General features: G+C 47.8%; 1 protein-coding gene across 1 annotated transcript; it reads right to left on the bottom strand.

Moving 5' to 3' along the window:
- Positions 1-2450: 2450 nt before the first annotated feature.
- LOC120040856 (multidrug resistance-associated protein 9-like) lies at positions 2451-19829 on the bottom strand (the record flags this gene model as incomplete). Its single annotated transcript, XM_038985856.1, has 7 exons — positions 2451-2677; positions 6374-6556; positions 7546-7649; positions 8316-8405; positions 9199-9267; positions 9470-9563; positions 19695-19829. Coding segments are annotated over 7 exons (902 nt in total), but the record flags the coding sequence as incomplete, so codon positions are not given.
- Between the last annotated feature and the right edge of the window lie 63 nt (positions 19830-19892).

Below are 19892 nucleotides of genomic sequence, written 5' to 3'. Positions count from 1 at the left end.
TCAGAACACACAAGGACTCAGAACACACAGGACTCAGAGGACACAGGACTCAGAGCACACAGGACTCAGAACACACAGGACTCAGAACACACAGGACTCAGAACACACAGGACTCAGAACACACAGGACTCAGAACACACAGGACTCAGAACACACAGGACTCAGAACACACAGCACTCAGAACACACAGGACTCAGAACACACAGGACTCAGAACACACAGCACTCAGAGCACACAGGACTCAGAACACACAGCACTCAGAACACACAGGACTCAGAACACACAGGACTCAGAGCACACAGGACTCAGAGCACACAGGACTCAGAACACACAGGACTCAGAGCACACAGGACTCAGAGCACACAGGACTCAGAGCACACAGGACTCAGAGCACACAGGACTCAGAGCACACAGGACTCAGAGCACACAGGACTCAGAGCACACAGGACTCAGAGCACACAGGACTCAGAACACACAGGACTCAGAGCACACAGGACTCAGAGCACACAGGACTCAGAGCACACAGGACTCAGAGCACACAGGACTCAGAACACACAGGACTCAGAACACACAGGACTCAGAACACACAGGACTCAGAACACACAGGACTCAGAACACACAGGACTCAGAGCACACAGGACTCAGAGCACACAGGACTCAGAGCACACAGGACTCAGAGCACACAGGACTCAGAGCACACAGGACTCAGAGCACACAGGACTCAGAACACACAGGACTCAGAACACACAGCACTCAGAACACACAGGACTCAGAGCACACAGGACTCAGAGCACACAGGACTCAGAACACACAGGACTCAGAGCACACAGGACTCAGAGCACACAGGACTCAGAACACACAGCACTCAGAGCACACAGGACTCAGAACACACAGGACTCAGAGCACACAGGACTCAGAACACACAGGACTCAGAGCACACAGGACTCAGAACACACAGGACTCAGAGCACACAGGACTCAGAACAAACAGGACTCAGAACACACAGGACTCAGAACACACAGGACTCAGAGCACACAGGACTCAGAGCACACAGGACTCAGAACACACAGGACTCAGAACACACAGGACTCAGAACACACAGGACTCAGAACACACAGGACTCAGAGCACACAGGACTCAGAACACACAGGACTCAGAACACACAGGACTCAGAACGCAACACACAGGACTCAGAACACACAGGACTCAGAACACACAGGACTCAGAACACACAGGACTCAGAACACACAGGACTCAGAACACACAGGACTCAGAACACACAGGACTCAGAGCACACAGGACTCAGAACACACAGGACTCAGAGCACACAGGACTCAGAACACACAGGACTCAGAGCACACAGGACTCAGAGCACACAGGACTCAGAGCACACAGGACTCAGAACACACAGGACTCAGAACACACAGGACTCAGAACACACAGGACTCAGAACACACAGGACTCAGAACACACAGGACTCAGAGCACACAGGACTCAGAGCACACAGGACTCAGAACACACAGGACTCAGAACAAACAGGACTCAGAACACACAGGACTCAGAGCACACAGGACACAACATACAACATACTTAGAACACACTGACTGTATGTCACCCTGGGTAAATGACCAAACTGACTGTATGTCACCCTGGGTAAATGACCAAACTGACTGTATGTCACCCTGGGTAAATGACCAAACTGACTGTATGTCACCCTGGGTAAATGACCAAACTGACTGCATGTCACGCTGGGTAAATGACCAATCTGACTGCATGTCACCCTGGGTAAATGACCAAACTGACTGCATGTCACCCTGGGTAAATGACCAAACTGACTGCATGTCACCCTGGGTAAATGACCAAACTGACTGCATGTCACCCTGGGTAAATGACCAAACTGACTGTATGTCACCCTGGGTAAATGACCAAACTGACTGCATGTCACCCTGGGTAAATGACCAAACTGACTGTATGTCACCCTGGGTAAATGACCAAACTGACTGTATGTCACCCTGGGTAAATGACCAAACTGACTGCATGTCACCCTGGGTAAATGACCAAACTGACTGTATGTCACCCTGGGTAAATGACCAAACTGACTGTATGTCACCCTGGGTAAATTACCAAACTGACTGCATGTCACCCTGGGTAAATGACCAAACTGACTGTATGTCACCCTGGGTAAATGACCAAACTAACTGTATGTCACCCTGGGTAAATGACCAAACTGACTGTGTGTCACCCTGGGTAAATGACCAAACTGACTGTATGTCCCCGTGGATAAATGACCAAACTGACTGCATGTCACCCTGGGTAAATGACCAAACTGACAGTATGTCACCCTGGGTAAATGACCAAACTGACTGTATGTCACCCTGGGTAAATGACCAAACTGACTGCATGTCACCGTGGGTAAATGACCGATCTGTAAAGATGCCGGGTTGACTCACTAGAGTATGAGTGTGAAGATGGCTCCCAGCAGCGTGATGGCGATGAGTAACGGAGGGAACACGGCCGAGATGGTGACAATGGTGTAGGTGACCATCAGGCAGAACTGCAGGAAGTTCTCCATGTTGAAGGGCAGCATGGTATCCACCTCATCCTGGTCCTTGGAAAACCGGTTCACCATACGTCCCGTTGGGGTGGTGTCAAAGAAACTCATGGGGCTGTTCAGGATCTACGACACAGACAGGACCCAGGGGATAGGGTTAGGGTGATGAGAGGACTGATGGAACACAGACAGGACCCAGGGGATAGGGTTAGGGTGATGAGAGGACTGATGGAACACAGACAGGACCCAGGGGATAGGGTTAGGGTGATGAGAGGACTGATGGAACACAGACAGGACCCAGGGGATAGGGTTAGGGTGATGAGAGGACTGATGGAACACAGACAGGACCCAGGGGATCGGGTTAGGGTGATGAGAGGACTGATGGAACACAGACAGGACCCAGGGGATAGGGTTAGGGTGATGAGAGGACTGATGGAACACAGACAGGACCCGGGGGATATGGTTAGGGTGATGAGAGGACTGATGGAACACAGACAGGACCCGGGGGATAGGGTTAGGGTGATGAGAGGACTGATGGAACAAAGACAGGACCCAGGGGATAGGGTTAGGGTGATGAGAGGACTGATGGAACACAGACAGGACCCAGGGGATAGGGTTAGGGTGATGAGAGGACTGATGGAACACAGACAGGACCCAGGGGATAGGGTTAGGGTGATGAGAGGACTGATGGAACACAGACAGGACCCAGGGGATAGGGTTAGGGTGATGAGAGGACTGATGGAACACAGACAGGACCCAGGGGATTGGGTTAGGGTGATGAGAGGACTGATGGAACACAGACAGGACCCAGGGGATAGGGTTAGGGTGATGAGAGGACTGGTGGAACACAGACATGACCCAGGGGATAGGGTTAGGGTGATGAGAGGACTGATGGAACACAGACAGGACCCAGGGGATAGGGTTAGGGTGATGAGAGGACTGATGGAACACAGACAGGACCCAGGGGATAGGGTTAGGGTGATGAGAGGACTGATGGAACACAGACAGGACCCAGGGGATAGGGTTAGGGTGATGAGAGGACTGATGGAACACAGACAGGACCCAGGGGATAGGGTTAGGGTGATGAGAGGACTGATGGAACACAGACAGGACCCAGGGGATAGGGTTAGGGTGATGAGAGGACTGATGGAACACAGACAGGACCCAGGGGATAGGGTTAGGGTGATGAGAGGACTGATGGAACACAGACAGGACCCAGGGGATCGGGTTAGGGTGATGAGAGGACTGATGGAACACAGACAGGACCCGGGGGATAGGGTTAGGGTGATGAGAGGACTGATGGAACACAGACAGGACCCGGGGGATAGGGTTAGGGTGATGAGAGGACTGATGGAACACAGACAGGACCCAGGGGATAGGGTTAGGGTGATGAGAGGACTGGTGGAACACAGACAGGACCCAGGGGATAGGGTTAGGGTGATGAGAGGACTGATGGAACACAGACAGGACCCGGGGGATAGGGTTAGGGTGTTGAGAGGACTGATGGAACACAGACAGGACCCGGGGGATAGGGTTAGGGTGATGAGAGGACTGATGGAACACAGGCATGACCCAGGGGATCGGGTTAGGGTGATGAGAGGACTGATGGAACATAGACAGGACCCAGGGGATAGGGTTAGGGTGATGAGAGGACTGATGGAACACAGACAGGACCCAGGGGATCGGGTTAGGGTGATGAAAGGACTGATGGAACACAGACAGGACCCAGAGGATAGGGTTAGGGTGATGAGAGGACTGATGGAACACAGGCATGACCCAGGGGATCGGGTTAGGGTGATGAGAGGACTGATGGAACACAGACAGGACCCAGGGGATAGGGTTAGGGTGATGAGAGGACTGATGGAACACAGACAGGACCCAGGGGATAGGGTTAGGGTGATGAGAGGACTGATGGAACACAGACAGGACCCAGGGGATAGGGTTAGGGTGATGAGAGGACTGATGGAACACAGACAGGACCCAGGGGATAGGGTTAGGGTGATGAGAGGACTGATGGAACACAGACAGGACCCGGGGGATAGGGTTAGGGTGATGAGAGGACTGATGGAACACAGACAGGACCCAGGGGATAGGGTTAGGGTGATGAGAGGACTGATGGAACACAGACAGGACCCAGGGGATCGGGTTAGGGTGATGAGAGGACTGATGGAACACAGACAGGACCCGGGGGATAGGGTTAGGGTGATGAGAGGACTGATGGAACACAGACAGGACCCGGGGGATAGGGTTAGGGTGATGAGAGGACTGATGGAACACAGACAGGACCCAGGGGATAGGGTTAGGGTGATGAGAGGACTGGTGGAACACAGACAGGACCCAGGGGATAGGGTTAGGGTGATGAGAGGACTGATGGAACACAGACAGGACCCGGGGGATAGGGTTAGGGTGTTGAGAGGACTGATGGAACACAGACAGGACCCGGGGGATAGGGTTAGGGTGATGAGAGGACTGATGGAACACAGGCATGACCCAGGGGATCGGGTTAGGGTGATGAGAGGACTGATGGAACATAGACAGGACCCAGGGGATAGGGTTAGGGTGATGAGAGGACTGATGGAACACAGACAGGACCCAGGGGATCGGGTTAGGGTGATGAAAGGACTGATGGAACACAGACAGGACCCAGAGGATAGGGTTAGGGTGATGAGAGGACTGATGGAACACAGGCATGACCCAGGGGATCGGGTTAGGGTGATGAGAGGACTGATGGAACACAGACAGGACCCAGGGGATAGGGTTAGGGTGATGAGAGGACTGATGGAACACAGACAGGACCCAGGGGATAGGGTTAGGGTGATGAGAGGACTGATGGAACACAGACAGGACCCAGGGGATAGGGTTAGGGTGATGAGAGGACTGATGGAACACAGACAGGACCCAGGGGATAGGGTTAGGGTGATGAGAGGACTGGTGGAACACAGACAGGACCCAGGGGATAGGGTTAGGGTGATGAGAGGACTGGTGGAACACAACCCTACTGTAAGATCTTTATGACATACACGACCGTTCAAAAGTTTGGGATCACTTTAAAAAATGTCCTTGTTTTTGAAAGAAAAGCAAAAAAAAATTAAATAATATAAAATTGATCAGAAATACAGTGTAGACATTGTTAATGTTGTAAATGACTATTGTAGCTGGAAACGGCAGATTTTTAATGGAATATCTACATAGGCGTACAGAGGCCCATTATCAGCAACCATCACTCCTGTGTTCCAATGGCACGTTGTGTTAGCTAATCCACATTTATAATTTTAAAAGGCTAATTGATCATTAGAAAACCCTTTCGCAATTATGTTAGCACGGCTGAAAACTGTTGTTCTGATTAAAGAAGCAATAAAACTGGCCTTCTTTAGACTAGTTGAGTATCTGGAGCATCAGCATTTGTGGGTTCGATTACAGGCTCAAAAGGGCCAATGGCTTTTCTTTCAAAAACAAAAAGGACATTTGTAAGTGACCCCAACTTTTGAATAGTAGTGTATATCTTCAGAGACCTATCCACTGCTAAAATGTAAAGTCACATGACTCATGGGATTGCCCAGGGTCTGACCCCCAGACAGTCCAGGGTGATCAAGGTTCTTTACATCCCAAAGTAAAAGCTATGAACACAAACCCAGCTATTTGTTGTGGAAGAAGACAAGGATGTCCCCTCTCCCCTCTCTTCTTCCAAGATTCAACGCTATGGAATTCCTCATCAATAACTTTTGGTTCTCATCCCGCATTGTACCTCTCCCCTGTCCGTTTCAATACTATTGACAACAGTGTGTAGTGTGATTGATAACAGTGGTGTTGTGTGGTAGTTACGTTTCTGAACATGGTGTCGTGTAGCTTGGAGGACGCGTGCAGCGTAACTTTGGTGAAAGAGTAGCCCTTGAGGAAGCTGAAGACCAGCATGGCCACCACCACCAGGCCGTAAATCATCTGGTAGAAGCTCAGGTCAGGGTTCAGGGAGATGTTTCCTGCGGTGGAATTCGACATGTTCGCTGTCTGAAATCACACGTTAAAGAGCCCGTTAGTTAATATATGGCTTTGTTACCGTGTAAGGTACTAAGAATGTTTTAACTAGTCTATAAAAAACAGATGCAGCATGTTATGTTAAAAAAAATGTATTACTTGTGCTAGCCACAGATGTCATCTAATCTGCTAAAATAGGAACGACAAACTGTTCATGCAATTGACCCTTTTCTAAGCTCCAGAATTTTTGGGGAAAACCAATCGCAGCGCTCCAATGGATAGCAACTGTCGTCGAGTCCGACATCTCAGACAAGATCACGTTTCAAACGCATGAAAGCCAGTAAGGGAAATGGCAGAAAACGGAGTTTTTCTTCAAAACATAAATAGTTGAAAATGGCTAAATAATTTAACAGTGCACCAGGCGCTACTGTGATTCCTGAAATGCCGAGCCTGTTGATATTAGTATTTATCGAATCCGAAATTATACTTTCGTTACATTGTTTGCTAGCTCCGCTGGTTAGCTAGTTCTCAGTCTCATTGACCACTAAAACTTTGCTAACACTAGCTAGCCACTCAATATAACATGTTTTCGCAAAATGTATGTTAGCTAGCTAAGCCATGTTATGAATACAACTCTCCTCTGCTATCATCATGATGCTATTAGAGAGCACTAGTCAGCTTCCAAAAGTGGTTATTTGACTGCTTGCTGACAGTGAATTCAGAGCCGTTCAGTGGCTAGCCACAAAACAAACATCATCTTACCAGGTTCCCCGTGAATAAATTGTAATACCAGTCCATCAAAACATACCCACGTGTCTTCTAATTAACAAGGGTTGGTCTGTGTTTCATTTCATTGTGTAAAAAAAACATCAACATCATTGTAAGGGGGGATTTCGCCAGTGGTTTGAGTGATGAATTGGTCTTCCAAAAGAAAATGTTGTCAGAGGTTGCAACAGTAACCAAAGGGGGTAGGGGCCTAGCGAAGGGTCAATTGACAAACATTTGAACTACAGTAGACTTACCCCTGATCCCTGCTCCAGCCAGTAGCTGAGCCACCAGTTGCTGAAGGCAGTGGACCCCACCAAGCAGATGAAGATGATGATGATGAGAGACAGTAGTATGTACCCTGGAGACCAGAGACACCAGAGGTGAGACCAGAGGAGAGAAACGATGAGACCAGAGACCAGACGAGAGACCAGAGGAGAGAAAAGATGAGACCAGAGACCAGACGAGAGACCAGAGGAGAGAAAAGATGAGACCAGAGGAGAAACGAGGGTAGAGGAAAGGAGAGACCAGAGGGGAGACCAGAGGGGAGAGGAGAGACCAGAGGAGAGACCAGAGGAGAGACCAGAGGAGAGACCAGAGAGACCAGAGGAGAGACCAGAGGGGAGAGGAGAGACCAGAGGAGAGACCAGAGGAGAGACCAGAGGAGAGACCAGAGAATAGCGGAGAGACCAGAGGGGAGAACAGAGGAGAGAGCAAAGGGAAGAGGAGAGACCAGAGAGACCAAAGGAGAGACCAGAGGAGAGACCAGAGGAGAGAGGAGAGACCAGAGAATAGAGGAGAGACCAGAGGGGAGAACAGAGGAGAGAGCAAAGGGGAGAGGAGAGACCAGAGAGACCAGAGGAGAGACCAGAGGAGAGAGGAGACACCATAAGATACAAGATTCAGCATGACTCAACATAACCCACACTATACTGCTACAATATTGGTTAATGATTTGCTTAGATCTGAGTATCCCTGCTCCACTAGGTGTGAGGAGTAAGGCTGATTGGCTGAGGTGTGCCCTAACCTCCTGCAGCTTTACAGTACTGGTGGTAGGTCCTCCAGGTAACAGAACCCTCCTGAGAACCCTCCTGAGTCACCAGCTGGTCCTTGGACACTACCAGACAACAACAACAAATATCAACAGACAACATCAACAACAACAACCATAATAAACAACAACAACCATAATAAACAACATCAACAACAACAACCATAATAAACAACAACAACCATAATAAACAACAACAACCATAATAAACAACATCAACAACAACAACCATAATAAACAACAACAACCATAATAAACAACAACAACCATAATAAACAACAACAACAACCACAATAAAAAACAACAAATACCAATAGACAACAACAGCAACAACAACAAACATAATAAACAACAACAAACATAATAAACAACAACAATAACCATAATAAACAACAACAACACATATCAACAGACATCATCAACAACAACAGCAACAACAACAAACATAATAAACAACAACAACCATAATAAACAACAACACACATAATATACAACAACACACATAATATACAACAACACACATAATAAACAACAACAAACATAATAAACAACAAAAAACACAACAACAACAACCATAAACAACAACAAACATAATAAACAACAAAAAACACAACAACAACAACCATAAACAACAACAAACATAATAAACAACAAAAAACACAACAACAACAACCATAAACAACAACAAACATAATAAACAACAAAAAACATAAACAACAACAACCATAATAAACAACAACAAACATCATGTTGATGGAATTAATTGATTTGATCATTTAAAATGTCACACGGTGTACAGCCATAATAATACTTTGGAGGATTGGAATGTGAAGGAATCGAGGACCCTGGCTAAAATTACCGTTGACGTCATGTGATACCGACTGACTTCCTCCCGACTCGTCTGGTTTCTCATCAGACATGTCAAAAGCTGTCGGGGGGAAAAGACGTGACGTAAATCCCAGTAAATGACACACAACAGACCTTTTAACGCAGAGCTACACATATAAGAATGAAATGTATTAAACAAGACACTAGAACAAAAACCTATTGTTTCCAATAGCATTACATACAGGATGTGAGAGCAGACCGTGTCTATGTTAAGATATATATGGATCTATATCAAATCAAACCTGGGTTTTCTAGTCCTTTTCCCTTGTGATCAACCAGGTTATTCTCCTTCCTGTCCACGGGGTCTGGTTGTGTCGGCTCCTCCTCAGTTCGTTCCTAACATACAGGATTAAGTCAGACATTAATAATGTGGGAGGAATATATTTGTTGACGTCTCTCGGGAGTCTTGACAATACAGTATACGACTGTGTATTTGATGGTTCGTGTGGGAAAACCCAGGAAGAGAAGTGGCAGCATGTGCAACAGCTAATGGGACCTCTAATAAACTAGACTAAAACATGAAACATGATATCTAGACTGGACATAGTCTCCTCCAGGTGGACTGATCCTAATAAACTAGACTAAAACATGATATCTAGACTGGACATAGTCTCCTCCAGGTGGACTGATCCTAATAAACTAGACTAAAACATGATACATGATATCTAGACTGGACATAGTCTCCTCCAGGTGGACTGATCCTAATAAACTAGACTAAAACATGATATATGATATCTAGACTGGACATAGTCTCCTCCAGGTGGACTGATCCTAATAAACTAGACTAAAACATGATACATGATATCTAGACTGGACATAGTCTCCTCCAGGTGGACTGATCCTAATAAACTAGACTAAAACATGATACATGATATCTAGACTGGACATAGTCTCCTCCAGGTGGACTGATCCTAATAAACTAGACTAAAACATGATATCTAGACTGGACATAGTCTCCTCCAGGTGGACTGATCCTAATAAACTAGACTAAAACATGATACATGATATCTAGACTGGACATAGTCTCCTCCAGGTGGACTGATCCTAATAAACTAGACTAAAACATGATACATGATATCTAGACTGGACATAGTCTCCTCCAGGTGGACTGATCCTAATAAACTAGACTAAAACATGATACATGATATCTAGACTGGACATAGTCTCCTCCACGTGGACTAATCCTAATAAACTAGACTAAAACATGATATCTAGACTGGACATAGTCTCCTCCAGGTGGACTAATCCTAATAAACTAGACTAAAACATGATACATGATATCTAGACTGGACATAGTCTCCTCCAGGTGGACTGATCCTAATAAACTAGAATAAAACATGATACATGATATCTAGACTGGACATAGTCTCCTCCAGGTGGACTAATCCTAATAAACTAGACTAAAACATGATATCTAGACTGGACATAGTCTCCTCCAGGTGGACTGATCCTAATAAACTAGACTAAAACATGATATCTAGACTGGACATAGTCTCCTCCAGGTGGACTGATCCTAATAAACTAGACTAAAACATGATATCTAGACTGGACATAGTCTCCTCCAGGTGGACTGATCCTAATAAACTAGACTAAAACATGATATCTAGACTGGACATAGTCTCCTCCAGGTGGACTGATCCTAATAAACTAGAATAAAACATGATACATGATATCTAGACTGGACAGTCTCCTCCAGGTGGACTGATCCTAATAAACTAGACTAAAACATGATATCTAGACTGGACATAGTCTCCTCCAGGTGGACTGATCCTAATAAACTAGACTAAAACATGATACATGATATCTAGACTGGACATAGTCTCCTCCAGGTGGACTGATCCTAATAAACTAGACTAAAACATGATATCTAGACTGGACATAGTCTCCTCCAGGTGGACTGATCCTAATAAACTAGACTAAAACATGATACATGATATCTAGAATGGACATAGTCTCCTCCAGGTGGACTGATCCTAATAAACTAGACTAAAACATGATATCTAGACTGGACATAGTCTCCTCCAGGTGGACTGATCCTAATAAACTAGACTAAAACATGATACATGATATCTAGACTGGATATAGTCTCCTCCAGGTGGATTGATCCTAATAAACTAGACTAAAACATGATATCTAGACTGGACATAGTCTCCTCCAGGTGGACTGATCCTAATAAACTAGACTAAAACATGATATCTAGACTGGACATAGTCTCCTCCGGGTGGACTGATCCTAATAAACTAGACTAAAACATGATACATGATATCTAGACTGGACATAGTCTCCTCCAGGTGGACTGATCCTAATAAACTAGACTAAAACATGACACATGATATCTAGACTGGACATAGTCTCCTCCAGGTGGACTGATCCTAATAAACTAGACTAAAACATGATATCTAGACTGGACATAGTCTCCTCCAGGTGGACTGATCCTAATAAACTAGACTAAAACATGATATCTAGACTGGACATAGTCTCCTCCAGGTGGACTGATCCTAATAAACTAGACTAAAACATGATATCTAGACTGGACATAGTCTCCTCCAGGTGGACTGATCCTAATAAACTAGACTAAAACATGATATCTAGACTGGACATAGTCTCCTCCAGGTGGACTGATCCTAATAAACTAGACTAAAACATGATATCTAGACTGGACATAGTCTCCTCCAGGTGGACTGATCCTAATAAACTAGACTAAAACATGATACATGATATCTAGACTGGACAGTCTCCTCCAGGTGGACTGATCCTAATAAACTAGACTAAAACATGATATCTAGACTGGACATAGTCTCCTCCAGGTGGACTGATCCTAATAAACTAGACTAAAACATGACACATGATATCTAGACTGGACATAGTCTCCTCCAGGTGGACTGATCCTAATAAACTAGACTAAAACATGATATCTAGACTGGACATAGTCTCCTCCAGGTGGACTGATCCTAATAAACTAGACTAAAACATGATATCTAGACTGGACATAGTCTCCTCCAGGTGGACTGATCCTAATAAACTAGACTAAAACATGATATCTAGACTGGACATAGTCTCCTCCAGGTGGACTGATCCTAATAAACTAGACTAAAGCATGATACATGATATCTAGACTGTCAGGTTTTGGCCAGGACTATTCAGGTTTTGGTCACTAGATGCTCCCATTGCGCCTTTTTGAACCTTTTGTTTTTCCCTTGTTCTAGTTATTGTTTGCACCTGTGCCTCATTGTCTTGTAGGTATTTAAACCCTTAGTGTTCCTCAGTTCTTTGCTCTGTGTTTGTATGTTAGCACCCAGCCCCAGCCATGCTGTGAACATATATTTCTCTTGTTGGATTTTCCAGAGGTACTCTGGTTTTGTTCTTGTTTATTTTTGATTAGTCTTTTGAGGTTGGTTTTTTCCCTGCTGTTCTTACCTCTTTGTGGATTTTCTTTGTATTTTGGAGGATATCCATTTTTTCTCTTGGCTTTACTTTTGACGTTGTGGATTTATATTTTTGCCTGAAGATCTTTTACCTTGATTAAACCACCATCTCTAGTAGTGCTGTGTCTGCCTCATCTTCTGGGTTCTGCCGACTATTAGTGACTGTTTCTCACACCGGGTCCTGACAGAAACACAGAGCCATTAAAATGAACCCAGAGGCAGCCAGTACCCAGGATTTTTTCCCCATGCTGTCCCACCACGAGGGAACTGTCCAACGTCACGAAGCTGCTCTGGTTCAGCAAGAGGCCTTAATGGCTAGACATTCTCAACTTCTGTCGGAGATGCTGACTTCCATAAAGCAGATTTCTGATCAACTTTCCCCGGCAACCGCTTCTGCCCCAGTACATCAGATTCAAGTACCCGTGGCAGTTAACCCCCTGGCTGAACCTCGTCTGCCACCTCCCCAACGGTTCTCAGGTGATCCGAGTGTTTGTAAGGGGTTTTTCACCCAATGTCCTTCGAGCTGCAACCCTCGTCGTTTCCCACCGACCGGTCCAAGATAGCATATATCATCACCCTGCTGTCGGAAAAAGCCCTAGCCTGGGCTACTGCTGTGTGGGATGCCCAAAGTCCCTGCTGTGCCAGCTACTCTACCTTTGCTGAAGAATTCAAGCGAGTGTTTCAAGGTCCTACCAGCGGCCCTGACTCAGCCAAACAGCTCCTAACTCTCCGCCAAGGTCGGCGCAGCGTGACGGACTATGCGAGTGGCTGGAACGACGAGGTGCTCACAGTGTGCTTTTTGAAGGGTCTTTCCGACACCATCCAAGATGAACTGGCCACTCGGGAACCACCGGACAACCTCGAGTCCCTGATCAAGTTGGCCTCGCGCATAGACCAGCGTCTGAGAGAGAGAGAACTCAACCGTAGACCTCTCACCCTAGCTCCTATCGGTCCCAGCTCCGAGTCTCCACCTTTATCCTCGCGGGCTCCACCGGAACCCATGCAGGTTGGACGCATCTCCCAGGCTGAGAGAGACCGCCGGATGAGGGAGCGATGCTGTCTATATTGCGGCAAACCGGGCCATTTCCGCTCCACGTGTCCCGGGCTCCAGGGAAACGCACTCTCCCGTGCAGGCCTGGGAGGACTGTAACGGGAAACATAACCTCCTCCCATCCATCCAACTCCCGCCTGCTCATTCCAGTTACCCTTTCCTGGGACAACCACGAGCTTCCCCTTCAAGCCTTGGTAGACTCTGGAGCCGCAGGTAACTTCATGGATGGTGTCTGGGCGAAGGAGAATGGCGTTCCCTCTGAACCTCTAAGTGACCCCATAAGGGTTACTACGTTGGATGGAAGCCCTTTGGGATCTGGACTTGTCACTCGTGTCACTACCCCCTTGCGACTTTCAGTTTCCCAACACCAGGAAGTGATGAACTTTCATCTGATCTCCTGTTCCGAGTTCCCTCTCGTCCTTGGATACCCCTGGCTTCACAGCCATAACCCTCACATCGACTGGTCTGTGGGCACTATCAAGCAGTGGGGTCCTACGTGCCAAGCCACTTGTATCTTCCCAAGTTCCCCGAGTTCCCCTCCCGAGTCTCTAGAATCCATCGACCTGTCCCGAGTTCCCGAGTGTTACCATGACCTCAAACCGGTATTTAGCAAACAGAGGGCCACCAGACTACCACCCCATAGACCTTACGATTGCCCCATCGACCTGTTTCCGGGCACCTGCCCCCCCCAGGGGTCGGATCTTTTCCCTATCTCCTCCCGAACGAGCTGCTATGGATACCTACATCAAGGAACGCTCTGGCAGCAGGCCTCATGCGTCCATCCACCTCGCCGGCGGGAGCAGGGTTTTTCTTTGTGGCCAAAAAAGACGGTGGATTACGTCCTTGCATCGACTACCGGGGACTCAATGCCATAACCGTCCGTAACCGCTACCCGCTACCCCTTATGGCCACAGCCTTTGAGCTGCTCCAGGAAGCAGTTGTCTTCACTAAACTTGACCTGCAGAACGCATACCATCTTGTACGGATCAGACCCGGTGACGAGTGGAAGACCGCTTTCAACACGCCTACTGGTCACTACGAATACTTGGTGATGCCCTTCGGCCTGACCAACGCCCCGGCTGTGTTCCAAGCGCTCATAAACGATGTGCTTAGGGATATGCTTAACATCTTCGTGTTTGTTTACTTGGATGACATCCTCATCTTTTCAAGCTCCCTTCAAGAACACACTAAGCATGTCAGACAAGTACTCAAACGCCTCCTAGACAGCCATTTGTACGTTAAGCCGGAGAAATGTGAATTCATTCCTCCCGAGTACAATTCCTGGGATTTGTAGTGGAACCCGGTCGAGTCCAGATGGACCCCAGGAAGGTAGGGGCGGTAGCGGATTGGCCCACCCCCAAGTCCGTTAAGGAAGTTCAGCGTTTCCTGGGCTTCACTAACTTTTACCGCAAGTTCATCAAGAACTTCAGCTTGGTGGCAGCCCCTCTTTCAGCTTTAACCAAGGGTGGCAACGCAAGGTTTCTGTGGGGAGAAGAAGCTGAGACGGCCTTCCAAGGACTCAAGCAGCGCATCCTCTCTGCTCCCATCCTGACACTACCGACGGCGGATGAACCTTTTGTGGTGGAGGTAGACGCATCAGAGGTTGGTGTTGGAGCTGTCCTGTCTCAGAGGGGTGAAGACAAGAGGCTTCACCCTTGCGTCTTCTTCTCTCACCGGCTTACCCCGGCCGAGAGGAACTACAATGTGGGGGATCGTGAACTCCTAGCGGTTAAGATGGCATTGAAGGAATGGAGACACTGGCTCGAGGGGCTTCTCAACTGTTTCAAGTGCTTACGGACCACAAAAATCTGGAGTATATCCAGCAGGCGAAGCGGTTGAACTCCAGACAAGCTCGATGGTCTCTTTTTCTTCAATCGATTCCAGTTTATCCTCACCTATAGACCCGGGTCGAAGAATCTCAAACCGGACGCCTTGTCACGAGTCTACGCTCCTGCCATTCGAGAAGATACTGACATGCCTGTCCTTCCTGCCGCTAGGATCGTGGCTCCGATCTCGTGGCAAGTTGAGGATACTGTGAAACGAGCTCAAGCCATCGAACCGGGTCCTAAAGGAGGTCCTGCCAATCGGTTGTTTGTTCCCAAGGCAGCGAGGACCCAGGTCCTTCTGTGGGGGCACTCCTCTCGCCTCACCTGTCACCCAGGCGTAGGTCGCACCTTGGAGTTCATCCAGCGTAAGTTCTGGTGGCCCACCATAAAAGAAGACGTTGCCACTTTCGTCAAGGCCTGTCCCGTGTGCTGCCAGGGCAAATCTTCTCACCTCCGCCCTCAAGGACTCCTTCACCCTTTATCTATTCCCCACCGACCCTGGTCCCATATCTCATTGGACTTTATTACTGGCCTTCCTCCGTCCCATGGTAATACTACTATCCTAGTCATCATCGACAGGTTTTCTAAGGCGGCCAGGTTCGTCCCCTTGACTAAATTACCTTCTGCCAAGGAAACGGCTGAGTTGGTGATTAACCATGTGTTCCGAGTCTTCGGCATTCCGCAAGATATGGTTTCCGACAGAGGTCCCCAGTTCGCCTCAAGGTTTTGGAAGGCCTTCTGCCAACTCATAGGGGCCACTGCCAGTCTTTCTTCAGGGTACCATCCGGAGTCCAACGGCCAAACCGAGAGGATGAATCAAGAGCTGGAAACCACCCTCAGATGTATGGTCTCCAACAACCCGTCCACATGGTCGTCCTTCATGGTTTGGGCCGAGTACGCGCACAACACCTTGTGCTCATCCTCCACTGGTATGTCCCCGCACGAGTGTCAGTTTGGCTATGCTCCTCCATTGTTCCCGGACCAGGAGGCAGAAGTCAGAGTGCCTTCAGCCTCGAGGTTCATCAGACGCTGTCGGCTTACGTGGAAGAAGGCCCGTCTTAATCTTCTGCGTTCCTCACAGCGGTACCAACGACAAGCCAACAGACGTCGCCGTCCCGGGCCTACCCTGCGCCTCGGCCAGAGAGTATGGCTCTCAACTAAGAATTTACCGCTACGGGTGGAGTCTCGCAAGCTGTCCCAGAAATTCATCGGTCCCTTTAAGGTTGCCAGGAGAGTGAACCCCGTTACTTTTCGCCTGCACTTACCCAGATCCCTTAAGATTAATCCCACGTTTCACATTTCTTTATTAAAACCTGTTGTTTTTTCTCCCCTTATCCCGGCAGGCAGACCTCCCCCTCCGCCCCGTGTCATCGGAGGCCAGTCGGCTTATACCGTCCATCGGATACTGGATTCCCGCCGGGTGCAGCGGTCCTGGCAGTATCTGGTGGACTGGGAAGGCTACGGTCCCGAGGAGCGCTCCTGGGTTCCTGCCAAAGACATACTGGACCCTGACCTCATTCGTCAGTTCAGGGCCCTCCACCCTGAGAAGGCTGGTAGGAACGTCAGGAGTCGTTCCTAGGAGGGGGATTCTGTCAGGTTTTGGCCAGGACTATTCAGGTTTTGGTCACTAGATGCTCCCATTGCGCCTTTTTGAACCTTTTGTTTTTCCCTTGTTCCAGTTATTGTTTGCACCTGTGCCTCATTGTCTTGTAGGTATTTAAACCCTGAGTGTTCCTCAGTTCTTTGCTCTGTGTTTGTATGTTAGCACCCAGCCCCAGCCATGCTGTGAACATATATTTCTCTTGTTGGATTTTCCAGAGGTACTCTGGTTTTGTTCTTGTTTATTTTTGATTAGTCTTTTGAGGTTTGTTTTTTTCCCTGCTGTTCTTACCTCTTTGTGGATTTTCTTTGTATTTTGGAGGATATCCATTTTTTCTCTTGGCTTTACTTTTGACGTTGTGGATTTATATTTTTGCCTGAAGATCTTTTACCTTGATTAAACCACCTTCTCTAGTAGTGCTGTGTCTGCCTCATCTTCTGGGTTCTGCCGACTATTAGTGACTGTTTCTCACACCGGGTCCTGACATAGACTGGACATAGTCTCCTCCAGGTGGACTGATCCTAATAAACTAGACTAAAACATGATACATGATATATAGACTGGACATAGTCTCCTCCAGGTGGACTGATCCTAATAAACTAGACTAAAACATGATACATGATATCTAGACTGGACATAGTCTCCTCCAGGTGGACTAATCCTAATAAACTAGACTAAAACATGATATCTAGACTGGACATGGTCTCCTCCAGGTGGACTGATCCTAATAAACTAGACTAAAACATGATACATGATATCTAGACTGGACATAGTCTCCTCCAGGTGGACTGATCCTAATAATGTTCTTGGATATTGAATTGGACTTGTTGCTGTAGTCAATGAGGAATAAAACATGACAGTTCCTCTTGGCTACACCCTTCGTATCTATTGGCTCTGAAACCAGAGGTAGAGGTGGATAACGGGAGATCTTACCTGTGAATGCTCCGTCTGGAAGTTGTTGATCCTCTGTACGTATCCAGAGGTAGAGGTGGATAACGGGAGATCTTACCTGTGAATGCTCCGTCTGGAAGTTATTGATCCTCTGTGCGTACCCAAAGGTAGAGGTGGATAACGGGAGATCTTACCTGTGAATGCTCCGTCTGGAAGTTGTTGATCCTCTGTGCGTACCCAGAGGTAGAGGAGGATAACGGGAGATCTTACCTGGGAATGTACCAGAGGTAGAGGTGGATAACGGGAGATCTTACCTGGGAATGTACCAGAGGTAGAGGTGGATAACGGGAGATCTTACCTGTGAATGCTCCGTCTGGAAGTTGGTGATCCTCTGTGAGTATCCAGAGGTAGAGGTGGATAACGGGAGATCTTACCTGTGAATGTACCAGAGGTAGAGGTGGATAACGGGAGATCTTACCTGTGAATGCTCCGTCTGGAAGTTGGTGATCCTCTGTACGTATCCAGAGGTAGAGGTGGATAACGGGAGATCTTACCTGTGAATGCTCCGTCTGGAAGTTGTTGATCCTCTGTACGTATCCAGAGGTAGAGGTGGATAACGGGAGATCTTACCTGTGAATGCTCCGTCTGGAAGTTATTGATCCTCTGTGCGTACCCAGAGGTAGAGGTGGATAACGGGAGATCTTACCTGTGAATGCTCCGTCTGGAAGTTGTTGATCCTCTGTGCGTACCCAGAGGTAGAGGAGGATAACGGGAGATCTTACCTGGGAATGTACCAGAGGTAGAGGTGGATAACGGGAGATCTTACCTGGGAATGTACCAGAGGTAGAGGTGGATAACGGGAGATCTTACCTGTGAATGCTCCGTCTGGAAGTTGGTGATCCTCTGTGAGTATCCAGAGGTAGAGGTGGATAACGGGAGATCTTACCTGTGAATGTACCAGAGGTAGAGGTGGATAACGGGAGATCTTACCTGTGAATGCTCCGTCTGGAAGTTGGTGATCCTCTGTACGTATCCAGAGGTAGAGGTGGATAACGGGAGATCTTACCTGTGAATGCTCCGTCTGGAAGTTGTTGATCCTCTGTGCGTATCCAGAGGTAGAGGTGGATAACGGGAGATCTTACCTGGGAATGCTCCGTCTGGAAGTTGTTGATCCTCTGTACGTATCCAGAGGTAGAGGTGGATAACGGGAGATATTACCTGTGAATGCTCCGTCTGGAAGTTGTTGATCCTCTGTGCGTATCCAGAGGTAGAGGTGGATAACGGGAGATCTTACCTGTGAATGCTCCGTCTGGAAGTTGTTGATCATCTGTGCGTATCCAGAGGTAGAGGTGGATAACGGGAGATCTTACCTGTGAATGCTCCGTCTGGAAGTTGTTGATCATCTGTGCGTATCCAGAGGTAGAGATGGATAACGGGAGTTCTTACCTGTGAATGCTCCGTCTGGAAGTTGTTGATCCTCTGTGCGTATCCAGAGGTAGAGGTGGATAACGGGAGATCTTACCTGGGAATGCTCCGTCTGGAAGTTGTTGATCATCTGTGCGTATCCAGAGGTAGAGGTGGATAACGGGAGATCTTACCTGGGAATGCTCCGTCTGGAAGTTGTTGATCATCTGTGCGTACCCAGAGGTAGAGGTGGATAACGGGAGATCTTACCTGGGAATGCTCCGTCTGGAAGTTGTTGATCATCTGTGCGTACCGGCCTTCAGCTTTCATCAGAGCTTTGTGTGTCCCGGACTCCTTTATCTGTCCACTCTCCAACACCAGTATCTCATCACAGAACTCCAGATACTGATACACACAGACAGACAGACAGACAGACAGAGAGAGACAGAGAGAGAGAGAGAGGGGGGG

The sequence above is a fragment of the Salvelinus namaycush genome, unplaced genomic scaffold (assembly GCF_016432855.1).
Source record: "Salvelinus namaycush isolate Seneca unplaced genomic scaffold, SaNama_1.0 Scaffold3869, whole genome shotgun sequence".
Classification (NCBI taxonomy): Eukaryota; Metazoa; Chordata; class Actinopteri; order Salmoniformes; family Salmonidae; genus Salvelinus; species Salvelinus namaycush.
This window is presented reverse-complemented; position numbering and strand designations above follow the sequence as displayed.